Raw genomic sequence first — 20,263 nt, forward strand, 5'->3', positions numbered from 1 at the left:
CTCATAAATTAATATATGTTACACCACTGTTTCGCAAGAGTTACTGCGCAGATTACGTGTTTTCATACGTATGGCGTTGCATTACGTAACGTGAGTTTCAGCAACATGGCGGCGTCCTTGAGGTGTCTGTTTGGTTTTGCTGGGAGAGATTTCATCAGACAAAAATTATTAAAAACAAGACCCACGAGCAAGGTGAGTATTGTTGATAAACAGAATGATCTGCTTTGAGAATAAATAATGTATTATATAATTAAACCGTATTCGTGCTAAAGATCCACTTTCTGTAACGTGTTCGTGGTAGGCAAACAGCCAGTTTGCTGCATTGTTCATGAAAATGTCTTGGATTCGGAACATTAACAAATCGGGTTTAGACGGTTGTAAAGCAATAACTTTACATTTATACCCATAATGGTATTTCTTCTTATTCTTTAGAACTCGCTGTAACCCTATCTGACGGATCCGTTTGCAAACTTCTGCATTATAATACAAAAAATATCACACACGGATTGACTGTTTGTTTTTTTAGCCTATTTTAGGATGGAACAGATACAGAACCTCACAAGCAGCAAGTCAGGTGGTTTTAAATGTACCAGAAACTAAGGTAACACCTCTAGAAAATGGACTAAGAGTAGCGTCTGAAGATTCAGGACTGTCAACGTGCACAGTAAGAATCCAATGGAAAATGTTTCGACTATGTAACTTTGTTTTCAACTATGAAGTAAGGAACAGACTAAGCGTAATTATTGTGAATATAAGTTAGTTTGGTAATCCAGCTTTTCTATTATCTAGGACTGACTAACCTAGTTATACGCTATAACTTAAGAATTTATGTATCAACAGAAAGGGTCATTATTTGCTGTTTTTTATAGTGCGTTTTTTTGGGCCATGAAATGTGCAACTCTGGACAAAAGCATGAGGACATATACACATTGACTAGGTGCAGGATTTATGCTGTCATGAAATACTGTCACAAAGAATTATACTAACTTAGACAAATAAAATAAACAATACCTGCCCATAACATATTGCAATGTAGCCTGTAAATAAACATATACTCGTCTTCTATACATTTTGTCAAATGGAAGCCAAAGTATAACTAGGTTTACATTCTTCACAACAAAGATCTCTGTTCAACACACCAGCAGATAGTTAACCCAGTGAACTGCAGTTTTTTCTAAGGGGGCCACTTTGTCATTACAGGTGGGACTTTGGATTGATGCAGGGAGTAGGTATGAAAATGAAAAAAACAATGGAACAGCCCATTTCCTGGAACACATGGCCTTCAAGGTAAGTTTAATGTTGTCGCATACATTTAGTTTAGTATGTGTGATGTTGTTGTCCATCCATCAACAGTCCAAAGCACTTTTGACGATTGTTTCGTAGTCCTGTTTCTGTGTTCATGTGCATATTTTAGCCTTTTTGTCTTGTTTCCCCTTTTTAACAGAGTTATTGTTACTGCAACACATTCTTTAAGTCCTGATTTCAAGAGTGAACTTCGTACTGTTGATTTAGACAATGACACCTGTGCCCTCTGCCAGTTCTACTGTCAATTCAACGCTTGTCTTCTTTCTATTCTTTAAGAATTATCTTCAGTATTGCTCATCCGTGTTAGGCAGCTTTTTTGGGTCTTCCAGTTCTAGGTTTGTCAATTACAGATGATGTTTTTCTGTACTTGTTGATTTACGCTTCGAATGCCACACCTTGAAAATCAAGTGATGCTAGCTATTTCACTCAATGTTTATCCTTCTTTATGCAAGTCAAGGTTTTTATAATAGTAGAAGACACTAGTGGAGGCTTTGAGTAAATTGTTGATGCTCTTACTGCATCAGAGTACAAAAATGCAACATGTCTAAGACTTCTGCACAGCAGTGGATACTCTTAATGCTCTTACATTAATGTTCACGTTATTTAGTATTTCTATTAAAAAAAAAAAAAAAAAACTGTCCCTTTTACTGAAGCAATTACAAAGGCATTTTTTTTTAAAACAATTTGACAACAGTTGGATTCTCATGTTTGTTGTAAGAACAAAGGAGACGACCTCTTTTAGAATTTCGGTCATGGTGACAGACAGTGTTTCTCTTTGTCAATGCAGGGTACTAAGAAACGCTCACAACTGGACCTTGAACTGGAAATTGAAAACATGGGAGCTCACCTGAATGCTTACACTTCCCGGGAGCAGACTGTGTATTATGCTAAAGCATTCTCTAAGGACTTACCCAGAGGTACTTTGGTAATGCACCTATTTTCATGTTTTTGCTCATAACAAGTTAATTACCTTGTGTTTTTATCTCTCCAGCTGTGGAAATCCTTGCTGATATTGTCCAGAACAGCACACTAGGTGAAGCTGAGATTGAGCGTGAGCGAGGGGTCATCCTCCGAGAGATGCAGGAAGTTGAGACCAACCTACAGGAAGTCGTCTTTGACTATCTCCATGCTACAGCCTATCAGGACACAGCACTTGGCCGCACAATCCTGGGGCCAACAGAAAACATAAAGTGTGTCCCTCTTCTTTATACACTAACAACTGGTTTCACAGACCCCGATCATAATTCTGAGCTAAAGCCAGTTTAAAAAGAATAATAATAATAATAATAGTAAGGCAACTGACTTTGTTTGTTTGCAGATCTATCAACCGTAATGATCTTGTGGAATACATCACCACACATTATAAGGGGCCCAGGATAGTACTGGCAGCTGCTGGAGGTAAGCTTTTTTATATATATATAAGGTTAAGCATGGATTTATAAGACAATTTTAAGTGATTCCGTTTTATTTATTGATTTTCTTAAATGTTTTTTGCCAGAAAGGATAGATACCTTTTCATGTTACAAATATACAGAAAGTATAGACAACCTTGTTAAAATGAGATAATTTGTTAGTGTAATATTCACTTGCTTGTCAATGATGCCAGCTTGTGTTTTGCTTTGATTTAGGAGTATCACACAATCAGCTGATTGACCTTGCAAAGTACCATTTTGGGAACTTGCCCTCTACGTACAAAGGAGATGCTCCAGCCATGCCTCCGTGTAGATTCACAGGCAGTGAAGTATGTATACCCATGTCATATTTATTTATATAGAGTTGGATTTGTTTGAATTTTAGGAAGTCAGAAAACACTGAAAGCAAAGTTTTTATGATGATTTTAGTGTTTGCACCATATTTTGCAATATATTTTGTAATTAATGTCAAAAAATCACTGTCATTTTGCTTTGTGTGAAGAAGGAAGGACATTTAGCATGATGTAATTTAAGGGAGATTGTGAAAATAAATAAAAATAAATATTAACCAAAATCAGCGACACTGGGCAATAGTTGAATCTATTTTTGGTCATGAGGTTTTAACCAATCATATGCCAGAATTTCTAAGGACTGATATCTAATTAGTGCTGTTTTCTTCTCTGAAAATGTTCTACTTTGCTAAATATTTTGAGGTTAAAGGTAGAGCCTCATGCTTGTTGGATGTGCCTCCACATATGGAATCATTGCTGTATCTCTGTTTAAATAATGCACTGCATTCAGTAGTGCTTGCCCCGTTGCTGTGAAGTCCACCATGAATGTAAACCTGAAACAAAATGAAAATGTTTTTTTTTTTTCCTATGGTGCATAGTTTTGAATCACCATGTATACTACATATGTTTCTTTTAACTACAAGATACGTGTACGAGATGACAAGATGCCCCTGGCCCACATCGCTATAGCTATAGAGGCAGTTGGCTGGTCTCACCCAGACACTATTCCCCTCATGGTGGCGAATACACTGATCGGTAACTGGGACCGTTCTTTTGGAGGTGGTGTGGTAAGCATCTGATTCTTTTTTAGCTTTTCCTTTCTTTGCCTGAGAAAACAGTAAATGTAAGAGTACTTCAAAATTACCCACCCATATAGAGTACAGCTTATGTGTTTTTTTTTTTTTTTTTAATATGCAAACTGTATAAATATAATACAAACCGTTTAGCCTTTCTTTTACCATCTTTCTCAGCCGGCTTTAGTTTTTACTGATTTGCTAACTGTGTGTTTGCATTATTTGACTGTAGAATCTGTCTAGCAAGCTGGCTCAGATGACCTGCCAAGGGAACTTGTGTCACAGTTTCCAGTCTTTCAACACCTGTTACACTGACACTGGGCTTTGGGGTCTTTACATGGTCTGTGAGCCAAACACCATTGAGGACATGATGCACTTTACCCAGACAGAATGGTATACTATATTGTGCATTTATTGAAAGAAAAAATAGCTAATAAGATTCACTGAAATATCTTGGTAATTGCATGCAGAACAAATCTGATTTAAAAAAAGTATATATTAATGACATGTATACACAGTAACATTATACTTTGGGGTTTGTGATGATAAAAAAAATATAATATACAATACTTTTGATAAATGTTTTAAGAAGTACAGTAGTTGTCTAGACATACTTGTTTCACAGTATTAAACAGAATTATTTAATATGGTGGGAATATACCCTCATATTTTACAAAATGCTTAATATCCAGATAAGCAAAAAGTACAACTACAAGCAAACAGAAGCCTCTGAGGGAGGAAGTATGCTTTTCTGTGGGTAAATGCCAGGGTTGTTTTTTTTTTTTTTAATTTAAAAACAGATTAGTTGGTTTGACTTTTAGGGTGCCTTAAGCAAGGTTTTAAAAGCAGTCAACTTGTATTACCACATCATACGTTACTTACTGCAATATTTAATTCTAATGAACTACCTGTAATGTCATCTTTGTTTCAGGATGAGGCTTTGCACAAGTGTTACTGAAAGTGAGGTTGTTAGGGCCAAGAATCTTCTAAAAACAAATATGCTGTTGCAACTTGATGGTACAGTTTCCTGTTTCCACTTTTTCATTTGTTTTTTTTTTTCTACCCATACCCAGTGAAAACCCAACATTGGTATGATTTCTGTTCTACTCATTGTAGAATACTAGTATAATTACAATTTGTAGTAACTATTAAGAATAAATTGTGTGTACAATTGTAGCATTTCACAATGTTTGTTTTTCTTTTTAATGAACCTTACCCTAGTCTGGTAAAATTTAAACATTAACCTTTACTGTTGTTACAGGGTCCACTCCAATATGTGAGGACATTGGTAGACAGATGCTGTGCTATAGCCGTAGAATTCCACTTCCTGAACTTGAAGCAAGAATTGATGTAAGTAATAGTTTGATCCTTTCGTTTTCAGACTAGCAGTAAAGTGATGCGCTGCAATGGTAACATTTGTTTAAGTGAACTATAGAGCACCAAAATTTGTGCTTCAGAACAAAACAGTTGTTACTACTGTATGAAATGAAATTAACAGATGGCGCACAAACCCATTAGCACCAATGCTAGTATGCTGGTTTATTCTAGCACGTTACTGTATTTTATGACTATGAATAATGCCTGTACCCTTAATTTTGTTGATAGAAAGCAGCAACAAAGTAATCAGATAAACAAAACTAGTTTATGTCTAATACATGCATGGTAAACTGAACTACCAAGCTCAACAAAAATAAACATCTTATTTACTGTAAAGCAGCTTCCAGATATTTGCAGGAAGGCTCCAGACGTGAGGCTGCAGCACCCCTTTGAACCAGTCGCATCCCTTTCACTTACTTTACAATCTTGTGCGGTTCACCGCTTATTCCAGATTCACTCTTGTTCAGGACCTCAGAAAAAGTTTTACTTTCTTTTAATACTTTTGTGTCCTGTGTTACATTTTTTTAAAATCTGTACATTAAAAGAAAATCACTGAGTAATTACATTTGTTTTAAAGATACAGGGCCAGCTTTTTGAAAGAGTACACTGTGTATGCTTGCTGTATTTGACTGTTATTTTGGACGACCTATAAATCATGCATTTTGTTTTATTTAGGCAATAAATGCCAAAACGATTAAGGATGTTTGTACAAGATACATCTACGACAAATGCCCTGCTGTGGCTGCTGTTGGTATGTTAAGACTTTTATTAATAGCAGTAGTACATTTTACAAGAACTGAAAACTATTCCTATGGTTCGATATTGCAACAAATGTATCTCCTTACAGGTCCAATTGAACAGCTACCAGACTACAACAGGATACGAAGTGGAATGTACTGGCTAAGAACATAAATAAATCTATTAAAGTAAAATGTATGTGTATTAAGTTAAATAATGTGCATTTGTCAGTGATAGCCACATCATTTGTTTGTATTTTTTATTATAAAATAAGACAAACACACAACAATAAAATAACAGATGGTTATACTTGTCACTTTTTACTTTTAGTAGAAACTTGTTCTTGGGCAGCTTTCTTGGCTTTAACCATCTCTACTAGTTCCTGTTTGGAGAAAAGTAAAGATGTTAAATACACACGTATTAATCAATCTGCAGTACACAAACAACCATATTCATTACAAGCCTATGCAATTACAGGTTTAACTTGATTATATTCATATCAAATGTGTAACAAGGAAAGTAAAAAGTGGGTCCAGACAGCCAACAATTAGACAGCTGATTTAGTGTCTTTTTTAAAAGGGTGCACTAATAATCAATTTATTGCTTTTAAATTAGCCTAATTGAATGATCTAAATGCACAAGAAACACATGTTGAAATCAGGACAATTAAGATGATCATGCATTTGAGGTTGTGGGATTTGGTATGACTCAATGTACTGCACTCAACACAGGCTGGTATAGGAAAGATAACTCACTCAAAACAGCAGACCACTAATCTAAATATACAGTATGAACTGACTGGTCTACTGAACACCACACTCTTAACTGGAAGTATGCAATTCACTCAACCATGTGTGTAATGCAACCTGATAGGCGCTCCTATAAGTGCTGTGCTCGTCATGGTGAAGGTAAAATTACTGTACCAACAAATGTATCCAGAGGGGCAGATTTCAAAGCAAGTACAGGCAATTTTACAAAGAACATTTTAGTTTTAACAAAGCACAGGATTGAATGCCTGAGCAAGCTGCAGATGCATTTTGTTTAAAAACAAGCAACTACGTTAACCCAGGTTTTCCTGGACGTTTAAATCTGTTTTTGCTACAGTTCTGATTTCAATGGTAACTTAAATTTAGCCCCCCCATTTATAGTACAGTTCTAAAGACTGTAGAACTATAACTGAGTATGGTATTACTGTGCTATATCCTTGTATTTGCCAGATTAAAAGCAGTAGATATTAAAACCATTGAAAACTAATTTTCACAGTTAGACATTCCAGACTTCCGAACACCCTCCATTCCCAAGATGTTCGTAACTGAGGTTCTATTGTACTTAGTAATATGGACACATTATCTTGGCAAGAGCTGGGTCCAGTATCAGCATGAAGTTTTAACACCTACACTCATAAAATGGAAGAACTGGATATGTCCAGTGACTGCCGTGAATAGTGCAGCTGGTGACGAGGGAAAGACCTTGTGACAGCTTGGAGAAACACAGTAAACACAGATCTGTTTTGTGTTGGAAAGGTTAGTTGGAACAGTCAAGAAGCAGCTGAATAAATTTGGGGATACCATCTACGCATATGGAAGCGAGAGGGTTGGAGTCGAAAAAAGAAAGTAGAAATTACAGATTTTCTGTAAAGTCTAGACGGCAGCAGGAGATTGAGTGCTTAGAGCAAGAAGGCAGCTGAGGATGCAATGGAGGAGAGCAGAACAAAGTCAGGAGGCACTCAATCTATTACAAAGGGTCATAAAAGAGAAGCTTGCATGATTGCACAGAGCTGAGCGCCTATAGAAACGCTGCAAAAAGGAGGGTGTGAGAACTAACTTTTATAAAGACCCATTCAAATTTTCAAAGACGTTACTTTACTAGCAAGAAATAGGACACACTAAAAGCAATTAAGTCTGAGTTGGAGAGATATCTTGAGGAAACGCACACAGATTAAAAAAGGCAGGAGCCTATGTTGATTCCTTCAGACATCCCGCCTATCAATCCACCAGAATACCATATGGAGGACTGCGCACATAAGTGGAAAGAAGTAGAGCAAGCTGTGAAAAAGGCAAGGGCGTCATCTTCTGGCCCTAATGGAGTTCCGTACAAGAGTGCCCCTGGTGTTCGACGAATCTTGTGGAAACTGATTAAAGTAGCATGAGGAAAAATAGTTTGTACCAAGAGCATGGCACCGAGCAGGTGGGCTCTTTATACCCAAGAAAAAAATTCTACAAGTAACTGTCAGTTTTGTCCTATTTCCCTTTAAATGTGGAAGGCAAGATTTTCTTCAGCATTGTTGCTCAGAGATTGTCAGCTTACCTATTGAAGAACTGCTTCATTGACACTTCAGTGCAGAAAGCCGGTATTCTAGGTTTCCCAGGCTGCTTAGAGCACATCAGTGTGATCTGGCAGCAAATTCAAACAGCTAAAAAGGAGAGGAAGGAGCTCCATGTGACATTCCTCGATTTAGTTAATGCATACAGTTCAGTACCACATGAGCTGCTTTGGGCAGCATTTGATTTTTTCAGTGTACCAAAGACAGTAACAAACTTAGTGAAAGCCTGCTTCGGAGATTTGCAATTTTGTTTTTCAACTTCAGAATTCACCACTACATGGCAGGATGCACCATTTCTCCACTGGCTTTTACCATGGCAATGAAAGTAATTATTACGGCATCAAAATGGGTAATGGGAGAACGCTTGGCTTCTGGAATGCAACTGCCACCCATTACAGCATATATGGATGACATGATAATCATGCCTACAACAGTAACCTGCACTAATCGGTTTTGGGCAAACTAATCAACACTGAATGGGCACAAATGCAATTCAAGGAGCATCTCTGTAATTAAAAGGTAAAGTAGTGGATAAGAGGTTCTACATTAACGGTGAGGTAATACCAACAGTGTCTGAGAAGCCTGTGAAAAGTCTTAGCAGATGGTATGATGGGGACCTAAAGGACAGTTATTTTGGAAGTGAGACAACAAATCATTGCAAGGGTAGAAGAGCTTAGACAGCAGCTCTTTGCTGGGTAAGCTTAAACTCTGGTGCTTTCAGTTTGGTCTACTGCCAAGACTTATGTGGCCACTCACTGTGTATGAGGTTTCCTTGACAACAGTAGAGAAGCTGGAAGCGTCTGTCAGTTCATACGTCAGGAAATGTTTAGGAGTTCCACGTTGCCTCAGCAGAGTGGGGCTGTATGGTAAAGGGATACTGCAGCTGCCAGTCAGCTCTAACCGAAGAGATTAAGTGCGCCAAGGTTTGACTGGAAATGACATTGATAGTCACACAATGAATGGGTGAGGGAGGGAGGGAGCACCTGTGTTGAAAACTGGAAGAAAGTAGGCGGCAAAGGGAAGCTGTGGAAGATACAAAGGCTGCCCTTCATATCAGTGATATCATGGGGCAAGTACAGCATGGAAAAGGAGGCCTTGGTCTCAGTTCACCTCCTCTGACATAGCACAAAGCAGCCCCAGTTCAACGGAGGAAGCTGGTAGCCAATGAGGTGCGTAAAGGCAGTTTCCCAGGCCAAGCAGAATGGACGAGATGGGAGAGTGTGGAAGAACGCAAGATCGGCTAGCGAGATCTATGGACAGTGGAATACAGCAGGACGAGTTTCCTCATCAGGTCAACATATGATGTTCTCCCATCACCACAGAACTTTAATCTATGGGTAGGAGAGGATCTGTAGTGTCCTTTGTGTTTATCAGCAGCTACATTGATACATTCTGACAGGATGTAAGGTGGGTCTTAGCAAAAGGACAGTTTGCTTGGCGTCATGACCAGGTACTGCGATGTTTGGCCTTAGCACTGGAAGACAAGCGTAACATGGCCAACAGGATGCCACCAATACCAGCAATATATGACATGCAAAAAACAACATTCATCCATCCAGGGGAACACCTTCCAAGAAAAGGGACTGAAACCAAAACTCGTCTAGGACAACTGGAAGCTGCTAGAGATTGAAAAATGCTGGCAGATGCTGGACAATGGCTTATTTTCCCACCTGAGATTGCCAAGCTAACCTTCGACCTGATACTGTCTTGTGGTCTGGATCAGCACACCTTGTTCACCTGGTAATTAAGTGCCAAGAGAGGATGTTGTGGATGAGGCGTACGAAAGGAAAAGAAAACTTCAGTATGCTCAACTAGCTGCTGAAGTGGAACAGGAAGGATGGAGAGTCCAGGTTTACCCAGTGGAGGGGGGTTGTCAAGGATTTGTGGCACACTCCACAACCAGGTTTCTCAGAGACAAGAGTGGTGACACATAGTGAAGAACTTATCTAAAGCAGCAGAGAGGAGCAGCAACTGGCTCTGGTTGAGACAAAAATATTCTGGTTGGGGACCTCAAGCACAGTAGAAATAAAAAATAAAAAAACGTTGATGTAAAGGAAGTTAAGTAAGCTGGGCTTAGCTGAGTGGGGAACGGAAGGGGGTGTTGCTGGGACGTCAGAATCACTGTCGAGCCCTCTTAAGGTGTCGTGGGCTAGTCGACAAAACACCAAGGATGGAAGATGTCTACTTGAAGACCCCAGACGGTTGTCATGCTGATTCGCTAGGGAGGCCGCACTGTGGTTGATCCCTGGAGCCAGCATTGCAGCCGTTGTGTGTGCTGATGCGCCAGGCAAGCAAAATACACTAATCCCTGGAGCCAGCACTACACTTCCACCATCAACACCAGGCAGAAGGATATCTTCATCATCAGATGGAAGAAAACGCAGATGGATCACATTAGTTTACAGTAAAAGAAGCTACGTCTAGTTGGTGCTTATCTTTGTGAGAGCTGAGTCCAATATTAGCATGAAGTTTTAACACCTAATCTCATTTAATAGAAATCATAATATGTATATCTACTCCCCTTTAAAATAATTTTTGTACATGTATAAGACACTGCAGCTAATTAGAAGTCTTTCTGCAATGTAACATTTATTTTAGCAAAGAAATATGTAATAATGGAAACCTTGGACAACTTACCTTGTATCTCTTCATGCAGTCTTTCTTAGACCTGCCAGGAACAACCCCAGCTATCTTTTCCCATCTCTCAGGAGTGCTGACTGGAAATGTTTTTAGAGCTTGTTCCAAGAGCTTTTGCTCTTCAGTTGTCCAAGGCGATGCAGTTCCATCTGTACTTGAACCTAGGAAAAAATGAAACTTGGATCAGAAAATTGGTGGCTTGTGAGTTGAGACTCATGTAAAGTACACATGTAAATATTGTGCTAGATACTGTACAGTATGGGTTTTCTTAAGGCACTTGAACAGATCAGTTAGTGTGACAGTTAGAAAACTCTTACACCTCATTTTATAAACTTACCTTCAAACCTTTCTGAAGGCACTGCGTTGTCCACAGTTGGAGGTACAACAGAATGCTCCTTTTTAAACTTCTCAAAAGCTTTCTTGTTGACTTCATCTTTCTGAATAGGATCTAGAAAAATAAATAATTTGTAACAGTTTTAATCAAAAGCAAAAATGTATAAATTACATTGTGATGGGCTTCCAATTGGCATATCCGGTAAAGGCACTCCATCCGGAGTTTAGAATGCACTCTAGCTTAAGAGATCGCTGGTTCAAATCCAAGCTATGCCACTGCCGACCGTGGACTTCCCAGGGGGTGGTGCACAATTGGCCAAGATTTGCCTGGGCAGTGGTTAGGTCAGCTGGGGAGTCCTTGGCTCACTGCACACTAGCGACCCCTGAGGCTGGCCAGAATCCTGCAGGCTGGGTGGTACGCAATTCAGAACTGCATGGTCCTCCGACGCTGTAAGTTCTGAAATGGCTGCATGGTGGGCTTGCAGTGCGAAAAAAGCAGACGGCTGAAGACACACGTTTTAAGAGGACTCATCTCTCCCGAGTTAGCTCAGGGGTTGCAGCGGTGAGCCAGGTTGAATAATAATTGGACATTCCAAAATACTGGGAGAAAAATTGTGAAAAATTAGTAATCGTTCAAAAAAAAACTATTGTGATAAAACGTGCAGTCTTTACATTCATCTGCTTCCAAATAGTGCATTTGGAGATAAATTTGTTGTTAAAATAAATCATTTAATCATTCTCAAGTCATGCATATTAAAATATAGCAGACACTGCGCACAAACTTACTTTATACTAAATTATACTCAAAATGGTGGAAATAAGTTGAAAAATAAAGATCCAACTCCCAAACATACCAAGTTTTTGTAAATTCTTGGCTTTATTTATGACATCCTTGGCATTCCTTCTGAGTCCACTAGTGGAGTGCAAATTCATGTAGTTGGCAATTACTTCCCATCTAGGAAACAAAAACACAGATTTACCGTAACAATCTACCATATTCAATTAGTTTTTTTCCACTACTTAGGTACAGTAAATGTGCTTCTCATATAAAAACATTACTACAGTAGCACCAGCTTCCTATATAATTTTAATTTAAATACCAAGCCAGTTAGGTTGGTTTTACTGTATATAGTTAAAGGTATTCCCACACCTCAGCTGCCAAAATGAAGTGATGCCTAGACAGTTTAGCAATAAGAAAATAACTGTCTGATTTCACATTCCTATCCGTAAAGGAAACTCTCTACAACATTCAAATGGATTAAGATTTATTCTTGCCCTGAAGGTATCAGGTGTGTACATATATATCAGTAGCAAATAAAAATGTAATTTAATTATTGACACCACCGCCCACCTGCATACCTGAGCAGTTGCTTTGTACTGTAGATCAAAGTGCACACATAGCATTTATTTTGAGAGACAAATACTGACAATAAATAAACTTCAATACCTAGCATTAGTTCCAGCAGGAAAAAGGTTGACAGCTTTAATAAGCAACTGCAGGTCATCCTCGTTCCAGGTTTTACTCCCACCCCCAGCACCACTACTCCATTGTTCAGAACTCTTTGACGACAGGCGAGCCCGGGCCGCTGCCGCCTCCTTCTCTTTCAGGAGCTGGGCATTCACCTCCTGGATCTGGATCAGGGTACATTAAAACAGCACCCACTAATGAGAACAACTTGATTTATATTATATATATATATATATATATATATATATATATATATATATATATATATATATATATATTTTTCATATGAAAGCACTGTGCCACTTTCGTTATTTAGATTATAAAAGACAGCGCTCCTCCTTTATAATATTGTAGCCAAGAGCCACAGTTCAGAGACTGTTCCATTTGCATTCAGAATTATAACAAGAAAAAGTGCTAGTGGAATGACATGAGGCAAATGAGAGCCATGGCCATATCGCCTTATAACTCGTTCCACGACATAAAAGGGGAGCACTGTAAAAGGTTACATATCTAAAACATATGCTGCTTGCTTCACAGACTGATCTTGGACTACCCAATGTAACCTTAAGCAAAGTAGTCAAAGACTAATGCTAATCTAAGTCTGTAAAACCAGATAAAACATTTAAAATAAATACAAATATTACATTGTCAAGTTTTTTAAGCACACTTGAAAACCAGAAGATTTTCGTTTAGACGTAAACACCAATTAATACGGTATCAAAAGTTTGTATCCATCTACAGGTAGTGGACAAAAAAAATATAAACACCTGGGTAAATGAGGGACACCAAGTATATTGAAAGCAAGGGCTGCCACACAGGTGTGGCTCATGCATTAATTAAGCAAATAACATCCCAGCATGCATAGGGTCATGTACAAAAATGCTGGACAAGCCTGGTTGCCTATAATTATGGCTAGCATGGCTGCAAGAGGAGACCTCATTGACTTTGAAAGAGGGGCGATTGTTGGGGCGCGTTTGGCAGGAGCTTCAGTGACCAAGACAGCTCAACTTGCTGATATTTCACGAGCAATGGTGTCTAAGGCGATGTCGGCATGGAACTCCGAGGGAAAGACATCATCAGCAAAGGGCAACAGTGGGCAGAAGCGCATACTCCAAGATCGTGATATCCGTGCATTAATTTGAAGTGCAAGGCAAAACAGACAAGTAACTGCAGATCAATTGACTGCAAATTTCAACCTGGGGCGCAAGCAGCCTGTTTCATCAAAAAAGGTCCGCCGAGAACTCCACAGAGCAGGATACCAGTCGGGTTACAGTGCAGAAACCGCTCATCACACCTGGTAATGCACGTTTGTGAGTCCAGTGGTGCAGAGATCACAGGCAATATACCGAACAGTGGAGAAATGTGATATGGTCAGATGAATCATCCTTCACCATGTTCTTGACAAATGGACGAGTACACGTGTGGCACCAACCTAAAGAACTCTACAGCACTGAGTCCTTGGTTCCAACAATGAAGAGTTCTGGTGGTTCTGTAATGTGGTGGGGCGCATTTTCCTGGCAAGATTTGGGTGCACTCATTCTCTTAGAAGGCACGGTCAATGGTATTCGCTGCTTAATGGTACTGAGTGATTATCTTCACCCCATGTTGCATTTCTTTACTGCTGGGGGTAGGGGGGTCTTCCAGGATGACAATGTCACCATCCACATAGCACGTGTGGTCGCCCAATGGTTTGATGAGCATGACACCGACGTTATCCATATGTCATGGCCTTCTCAGTTACCAGATCAGAACCCAAAATCGAGCATTTACGGGATATTCTGGAACGACGCCTGAGACAGCGTTTTCCACCTCCATCAACCAGGCATGAGTTGATTGACTTTCTCGTGGAAGAATGTTGCCGCATCCCTCCTGCAGAATTCCAGAGGCTGGTAGACTCTATGCCACGGTGCATACAGGACGTACTGGCTGCACGTGGTGGCCCAAGTGAATTCACACATTGGTGTTTCCATTTTTTTGTCCACTACCTGTAGTTTTCCATTATTCAGATTTACCATTGAGGGTCTAGTTATAATACATGCATTATTATATTTTAAAATGTCCTGCTATTTTAACGCATTACATACCATTTTCTCGACAGCAGCCTTGCTTTCTTCCTTTGTACTTGATGCAAGCACTTCATTCAGAGATTGCATGCTGAAACAAGAGTGTACATTCACTTAAAGCCATTTGTGTATATATTATTATTATTTTTTCTTAGAATGCTTTGAAAAGTTTAGTACCTCATAAGCTCCAGGTGATCGCAGAGTTTTTCTACTTCTTCCATCATTTTCACACTTTCAGATTCATTGTCAGCAAAGTAGTTCCAGTTCTAAAACACAGAGGAAAACTAACTAAGCTTGTCAAGAAAGAAACAACTCAAAAACAAACTTTAATAAATCAAAAATATCTGACCCAAGTACTTTATATATACAGTACATCTTGAGGGATTGAAATTAGCACCCACCCACCAGCCAAATGCAGGTTCATTTTGTCTGTGACGGGTAAATTTCACACTTACACGCCACAGTGGTGGATTGTGTTTTTTTTTTTTTTGCTTGGCTTGAGTTTGAATGATTTTGTGCCCTCTAGTGTTAATCTTTTATACAAATACTGTACACTGCAAATCAAGCGATCTGTGGTAAATGCTGTCTGTATGCACATCATGCAAAGACATTTTGAAGGTAGCAAAAAAGCCCCCCTGAAACAAAAAAAACTGGATGGACAACGACCAATTACAGCTGCACTCCACTTATAACAGACTCCAAGGGCCAATGGAAATCAGTACTTTATAAATTATATATTCTTATATTGTTTATATTATAAATATAAACAATATAAGAAAGCTGAACTGCCAAAGAACCACCTGGAGTTATTTGTACAACACACACCTGTGGGCCGTACAATGTAATAAGTAATACTATTTTACAAATGTATATTTTCGCTAAATGTAATTAAAATTGTACATGTTTAAACTGTATTGTATTAAACTATACTGTATGTATTAAACTGTATGTATTAAAAGCAAGACATGCCAGTGGAAGAGGAAAACTGTGTACATATTGGAGTTGAGTTCACCTCTATCTAAAACCAGAGAAAAAAATAAAAGGGTTTGCAAGACCAATGAAAAATGGACAACCTCGGGAAATGCTCGTTTGACAACACCAACCAGATCACATACTGCTCGGAATGCCGGGTGTATTCACAAGAGAAAAAATAAATAAATAAATCAATGCGTGTCAGAAACAAGTTACTGGAAGTTGGAGAATGTCAAACAGCATGCATTGTCAGTGCCATCAACAACTGCATGGGGATTTCTGCAGCAAAGGCAGCACCCTAGCCACAAGCAGAGAAGGCTTTAGCTTCACTCAAACCAGCTCATTTTAAAAAGCTGCAAATAAAATTGAAAAGAATGGGAGGCCTTTCTCAGATGATGTCTGGATGTGCGAGTTAGTATTGGATTGTTATAGGTGCTGTGTACAATGCTGTTGTGTCGAGTTTAATTCATAATTTGATACATTCAACACTTAAACTATGCCTACCAACACTGAGTTTGTCCCACTAAAATTTTTAAATATAATAGTGCCCCTTCTGCAAAAGAAGAAATGTGGAATTGTATTCTGTGTCATTTTGTTCTAACTGTTTTAATGTAATACAGAGACTGCTATTTTAAACACATTATTATGAAATGGCCAAGTCCAATGCATTCTGTTATTATTTTATGTCCTACAAACTCTGAAAAGGGGGATTCAAATTACTGCTACTAAACCATAATTTAACCACGTTAGATAAAGTAAACTCTTATTTGGTATTCATGGTGAATTTTGGTGAATGTTGGAATTTACTACGACTGGAATCAAATTTATCTTGAACTGACACTTAAAACTTGCAAAACTGTTAATGGTTAGCAGATCCTCAGTCAGAAAGTGTGACAATATAACTTGGTGGCTAGTGCGTAGAAAAGTTAATTTCAAGCGCTGCACCTTTGTTTATAGTTTTAGTATCAGTCAGAAGCTATTTGTTGCACAACTCACAAGGCTGCAGTTACGGTCTGCCCCCTTTACATTGTATTAAAGAAAAAAAGAAAACCCTGTAATGTTTAGTTATACTGAAAGGATAGCTAGAAGATTTTTTTTTTTTTTTTATGTCAATCAGTCTGGAAAATGCACACACGTTTCCATGTACTAGAGGCACCAAAACAGGTATGCATTTTTTATTGTAGTTGCTGTCATTGAACAAAAGCATCGAAAGTCTACCTTGCATGTCGTCCTAAGTTTTTGCCTCTCTTTTTTGCTGGCTTTCTTCTGAATTTCTTTCTCTTTCTTGGCCTGCATGGCCACCTGTTTGGCTTCCTCCTCTTCCTTCTCCTTGGCCAGACGAGCGGCTTCAAGCTCAGCCTGTCTAGCCTGGAAACAAGAATGAACATTTTACCAAGTGAAGCAGAAAAGTGGCCTGTAAACAAGAATGAACATTTTACCAAGTGAAGCAGAAAAGTGGTTTCTTTAATCCTTAATACAAGGCTTTTGCCAGAATACAAAACAAGCATATTCTACTTCTACATAAAATTAGTACCCGGCACAATCAGGGACGAGCACATGTAAACATTTATTCAAGTAATAAATATAAATGGTACTGCAACAAATATAAACGGTCTGACCCATTAAGCTTGCCGTTGCAGCCTAGTGTATTGCTATAAATAAATATGAAATCATTATTTCTTTTTTATGACTCTAAATTACTCAAGCTCCTGACAAATTAACACTAGAACCGACATACGGGTCAATTTGACCCATTTTGATTTTAAAATGTTAATTACTCTTCCATTGTAAATCGTATGTGTGTGTCCGTTTTTGACTTTTCCTAAATATATGAATTAAACATCATGATGGCATTTGATAGCGATAGTTATAAACAGTTCTACCTAGAGCCGCCACGTGGGTCAATTTGACCCATGCATTACAATACATGTCTCTTTTTTTTTTAATATAACGTAATAATATTCTATTTTTTGTGCAAATGCAGCTGACAAGACACGCCCCTCCTCCTAGCACACTTTCTTTTAAAATTTAGAGCCTGCCTTTGTTTGTAGACTGACTAAGAGACAGAGATTGCTAGGACTGTGGATTTCTACAAATGCACCAAGATGCCAACTCAGTAAAAGCCTACTTGCTTTATTTCTCAATGTGCCTGGGAGATTTCAATCCCTCGTTTTGTTCCAGAAATGCAAATGGGAATATATCAGAAGGAAATATTTAATCTTGAAAAGTAATCATTTTGATTGGAATACAGCAAGCTGCACGCAGCAAACTGAAAGGACAGACAATAAAACGTTTGAGTATCCAATTAGTATGTTTTTCATTTTCATAACGAAGCAGTTTAAAAACATATGGTTCAAAATGACCCACGTGGCGGTTCTAGGTAGTTCGAAAATCTGGCAGTTCTTAAAAGTGCAGGGTTATACCAATACTGTAGCTATGGATAACAAAGGTGGCTGGAATGCAGTTGCATGTATCAGAACTATATTTAATTATTACATTTAATTAATACAAGAGACAACATAAGAGGTACAGAGCTACCCGTTATAATGCAACCTGTTACAGTGCGGAATCTGTTATAACACGGTAAGGCTGTGACTTCCATTTCCCCCATAATGCAATCAGACTCGCAAACGTTTGGTGAACGTTCCAGATATACAGTATGAAGCATGGAAGACAGCAAAAAATGAAACTCAAGCAGCAGTTTCAAAAGATATAAATGTTGCAGAACCTATATTGCGTGGATGGCTAAAAGGCAAAAGAAAAACTAAGAGGTTTTCTGATAAGACTCCAGGAGGGCTGCTGTAGAAAAAAAAAAAAGTGCCGCGCTAAAGACAATGAATTAGACTGCTGTATTCGATTGGTTTCTGCAAGAACATCAACAGGGAGGCAGGGACATGGAAGAATGGGGGGGGGGGGGGGCATCAGTGCAGGCAGAGCCCAGCGAGGCAAGCTGCTGTGTGAATGTGCTGCTGTGTGAGTGTTTGTTGTTTTTGGTGTGGCCCAAGCCAACGGGCCGATAAACCATGGATTTGAGTAAATTGTGTGCGTCTCCTTCCTTCATTTTCCACCGTACGCTACAATACTAGTTTGCCTTTTTTTTATATACTGTATGAAATTGTTTTCGGTTACTTTCAGTTTTTTGTCTGTCACACTGTTTAGTAACTCGACAGTACTTGCACACTTCAATTGTGCCTTCTTTCCTTTGCTGTCTTTCACAATGAAATCCTTGTTATGGGCATATTCTGGGGTTTTGTGTGCTCAGGCATTTTTTTTTTTTTTTTTTACATTGCCACAATTTGCAATTATTTTTTTTAATTCCACGAGCATGCAAATACTCCCTATTACTGTAATATAGCTTTAAATTGCGTGACCAAAAAAATCTTGCTTTGAATCTCGCAAGCGTGTTGCCATCCTCTAATAAAAATATAGGAATTTGCAGCCACTCAGTAGTTGGGGTGGATTTAAAGTATTCAGAACAAATCAATGTGAGATACAAGTCAGGAAGGAGGGACACTGCCCAGCCGCACTGGGAAAGATTTTTGTAGGTATTTTATTTATTTGTTTCACAGGGAAAGGGGTCAAGTTAAAATTAATGGAGTAACCATTTCCAGTTTTATTGGATATACACTGATTTCATTTTTTATTTTTTTTGTATTGGGGGTGTTAAAACGTTTTTTAAATCGGTTAAAACTGAAAATCTGAATATTGTTGTACAATGAAGACATATTTTATTGTTCATTATAATCTGTATGATTTTAATTGCTGTTTGGATATAAGTTGGGCTTTATACACCATGTACTTGCATTACACTTCCTGATAATAAAAATAGCTACTTATTAAAACATTGTCAAATAGCACCTCGATTGCTATTTCTTTTCGTAGTGTTATGTAGACATTATTCTTAGCCAGTGGCACGTTGATGTAAAGTATAGTGGTGTAATCGTTTAGGAAATTACATGTTTACGATTATTAAAATATACTGAAATGCCTATAGCTAGGCAGGGTCCAAGAACTGTGAAGTCAGTAATGACAGAAACAATGTTATAATTCTAAACACCATCTTACCTTCTCTTTTTCTTCTTGTTCCTTCCGCTTTGCATCAACTTTTGCTTTCTTCTCAGCCTCCTTTCTTGCTTTCTCGTCATCTTTGAACTTCTTTATTCGGGGATCAATACCGTAAGCAGTATCTAAAATAAAACAGAAATTAATGCCAGGACCGTTTGAAATTTAGTAGGGACTAATAAACCCCCTGAATCTATGTCTGCTCACTTCATCTCTTTTGATCACCTGTTAATAAAAAATAAAAGTGAAGGGTGAGACTAGTGTTTCTAAAATATCACCCGCTATTATCTACGGAAATCTTCGGTAACATTTCCTAAAATCTGCAATGTGAAATGTATTTCTGCAAATAACGTGTCCAACTCTGCGGCAATTACATTTCAATGAAAAATAGGGTTAAGTATTAATAAATAAGAAAAATTAAGTCAGTTAGGTAAGTAAGCAGTGACCCACAACAGGGTGTGCAGTAAGACAGAGGCCTATCTTCGTATG

The 20,263-nt window shown here is 38.4% G+C and overlaps 2 protein-coding genes across 2 annotated transcripts in view; one reads left to right on the forward strand and one right to left on the reverse strand.

The window, feature by feature from the left end:
* pmpcb (peptidase, mitochondrial processing subunit beta) lies at window positions 1-6,163 on the forward strand. The gene is made up of 13 exons (XM_041254947.1): window positions 1-192; window positions 527-664; window positions 1,201-1,287; window positions 2,093-2,222; window positions 2,297-2,495; window positions 2,624-2,703; window positions 2,934-3,046; window positions 3,652-3,795; window positions 4,034-4,194; window positions 4,733-4,818; window positions 5,063-5,151; window positions 5,854-5,929; window positions 6,026-6,163. The coding sequence occupies exons 1-13, from the start codon at window positions 16-18 to the stop codon at window positions 6,088-6,090; spliced, it is 1,545 nt and encodes a 514-aa protein (XP_041110881.1). The 5' UTR covers window positions 1-15; the 3' UTR covers window positions 6,091-6,163.
* Window positions 6,153-20,263, reverse strand: part of LOC121318369 (dnaJ homolog subfamily C member 2-like) — a 22,086-nt gene continuing 7,975 nt past the window's right edge. Inside the window, exons 9-17 of the mRNA XM_041254946.1 lie at window positions 19,778-19,899; window positions 16,931-17,080; window positions 14,918-15,006; window positions 14,762-14,831; window positions 12,657-12,841; window positions 12,064-12,164; window positions 11,214-11,324; window positions 10,877-11,037; window positions 6,153-6,298 (exon numbers count right to left, since the gene is read on the reverse strand). Coding sequence (XP_041110880.1) covers window positions 6,230-6,298; window positions 10,877-11,037; window positions 11,214-11,324; window positions 12,064-12,164; window positions 12,657-12,841; window positions 14,762-14,831; window positions 14,918-15,006; window positions 16,931-17,080; window positions 19,778-19,899 — 1,058 coding nt within the window. The 3' untranslated portion in view covers window positions 6,153-6,229. The remainder of the gene's footprint in view (window positions 6,299-10,876; window positions 11,038-11,213; window positions 11,325-12,063; window positions 12,165-12,656; window positions 12,842-14,761; window positions 14,832-14,917; window positions 15,007-16,930; window positions 17,081-19,777; window positions 19,900-20,263) is intronic.

Source organism: Polyodon spathula, chromosome 7, assembly GCF_017654505.1.
Source record: "Polyodon spathula isolate WHYD16114869_AA chromosome 7, ASM1765450v1, whole genome shotgun sequence".
NCBI classification, from domain to species: domain Eukaryota; kingdom Metazoa; phylum Chordata; class Actinopteri; order Acipenseriformes; family Polyodontidae; genus Polyodon; species Polyodon spathula.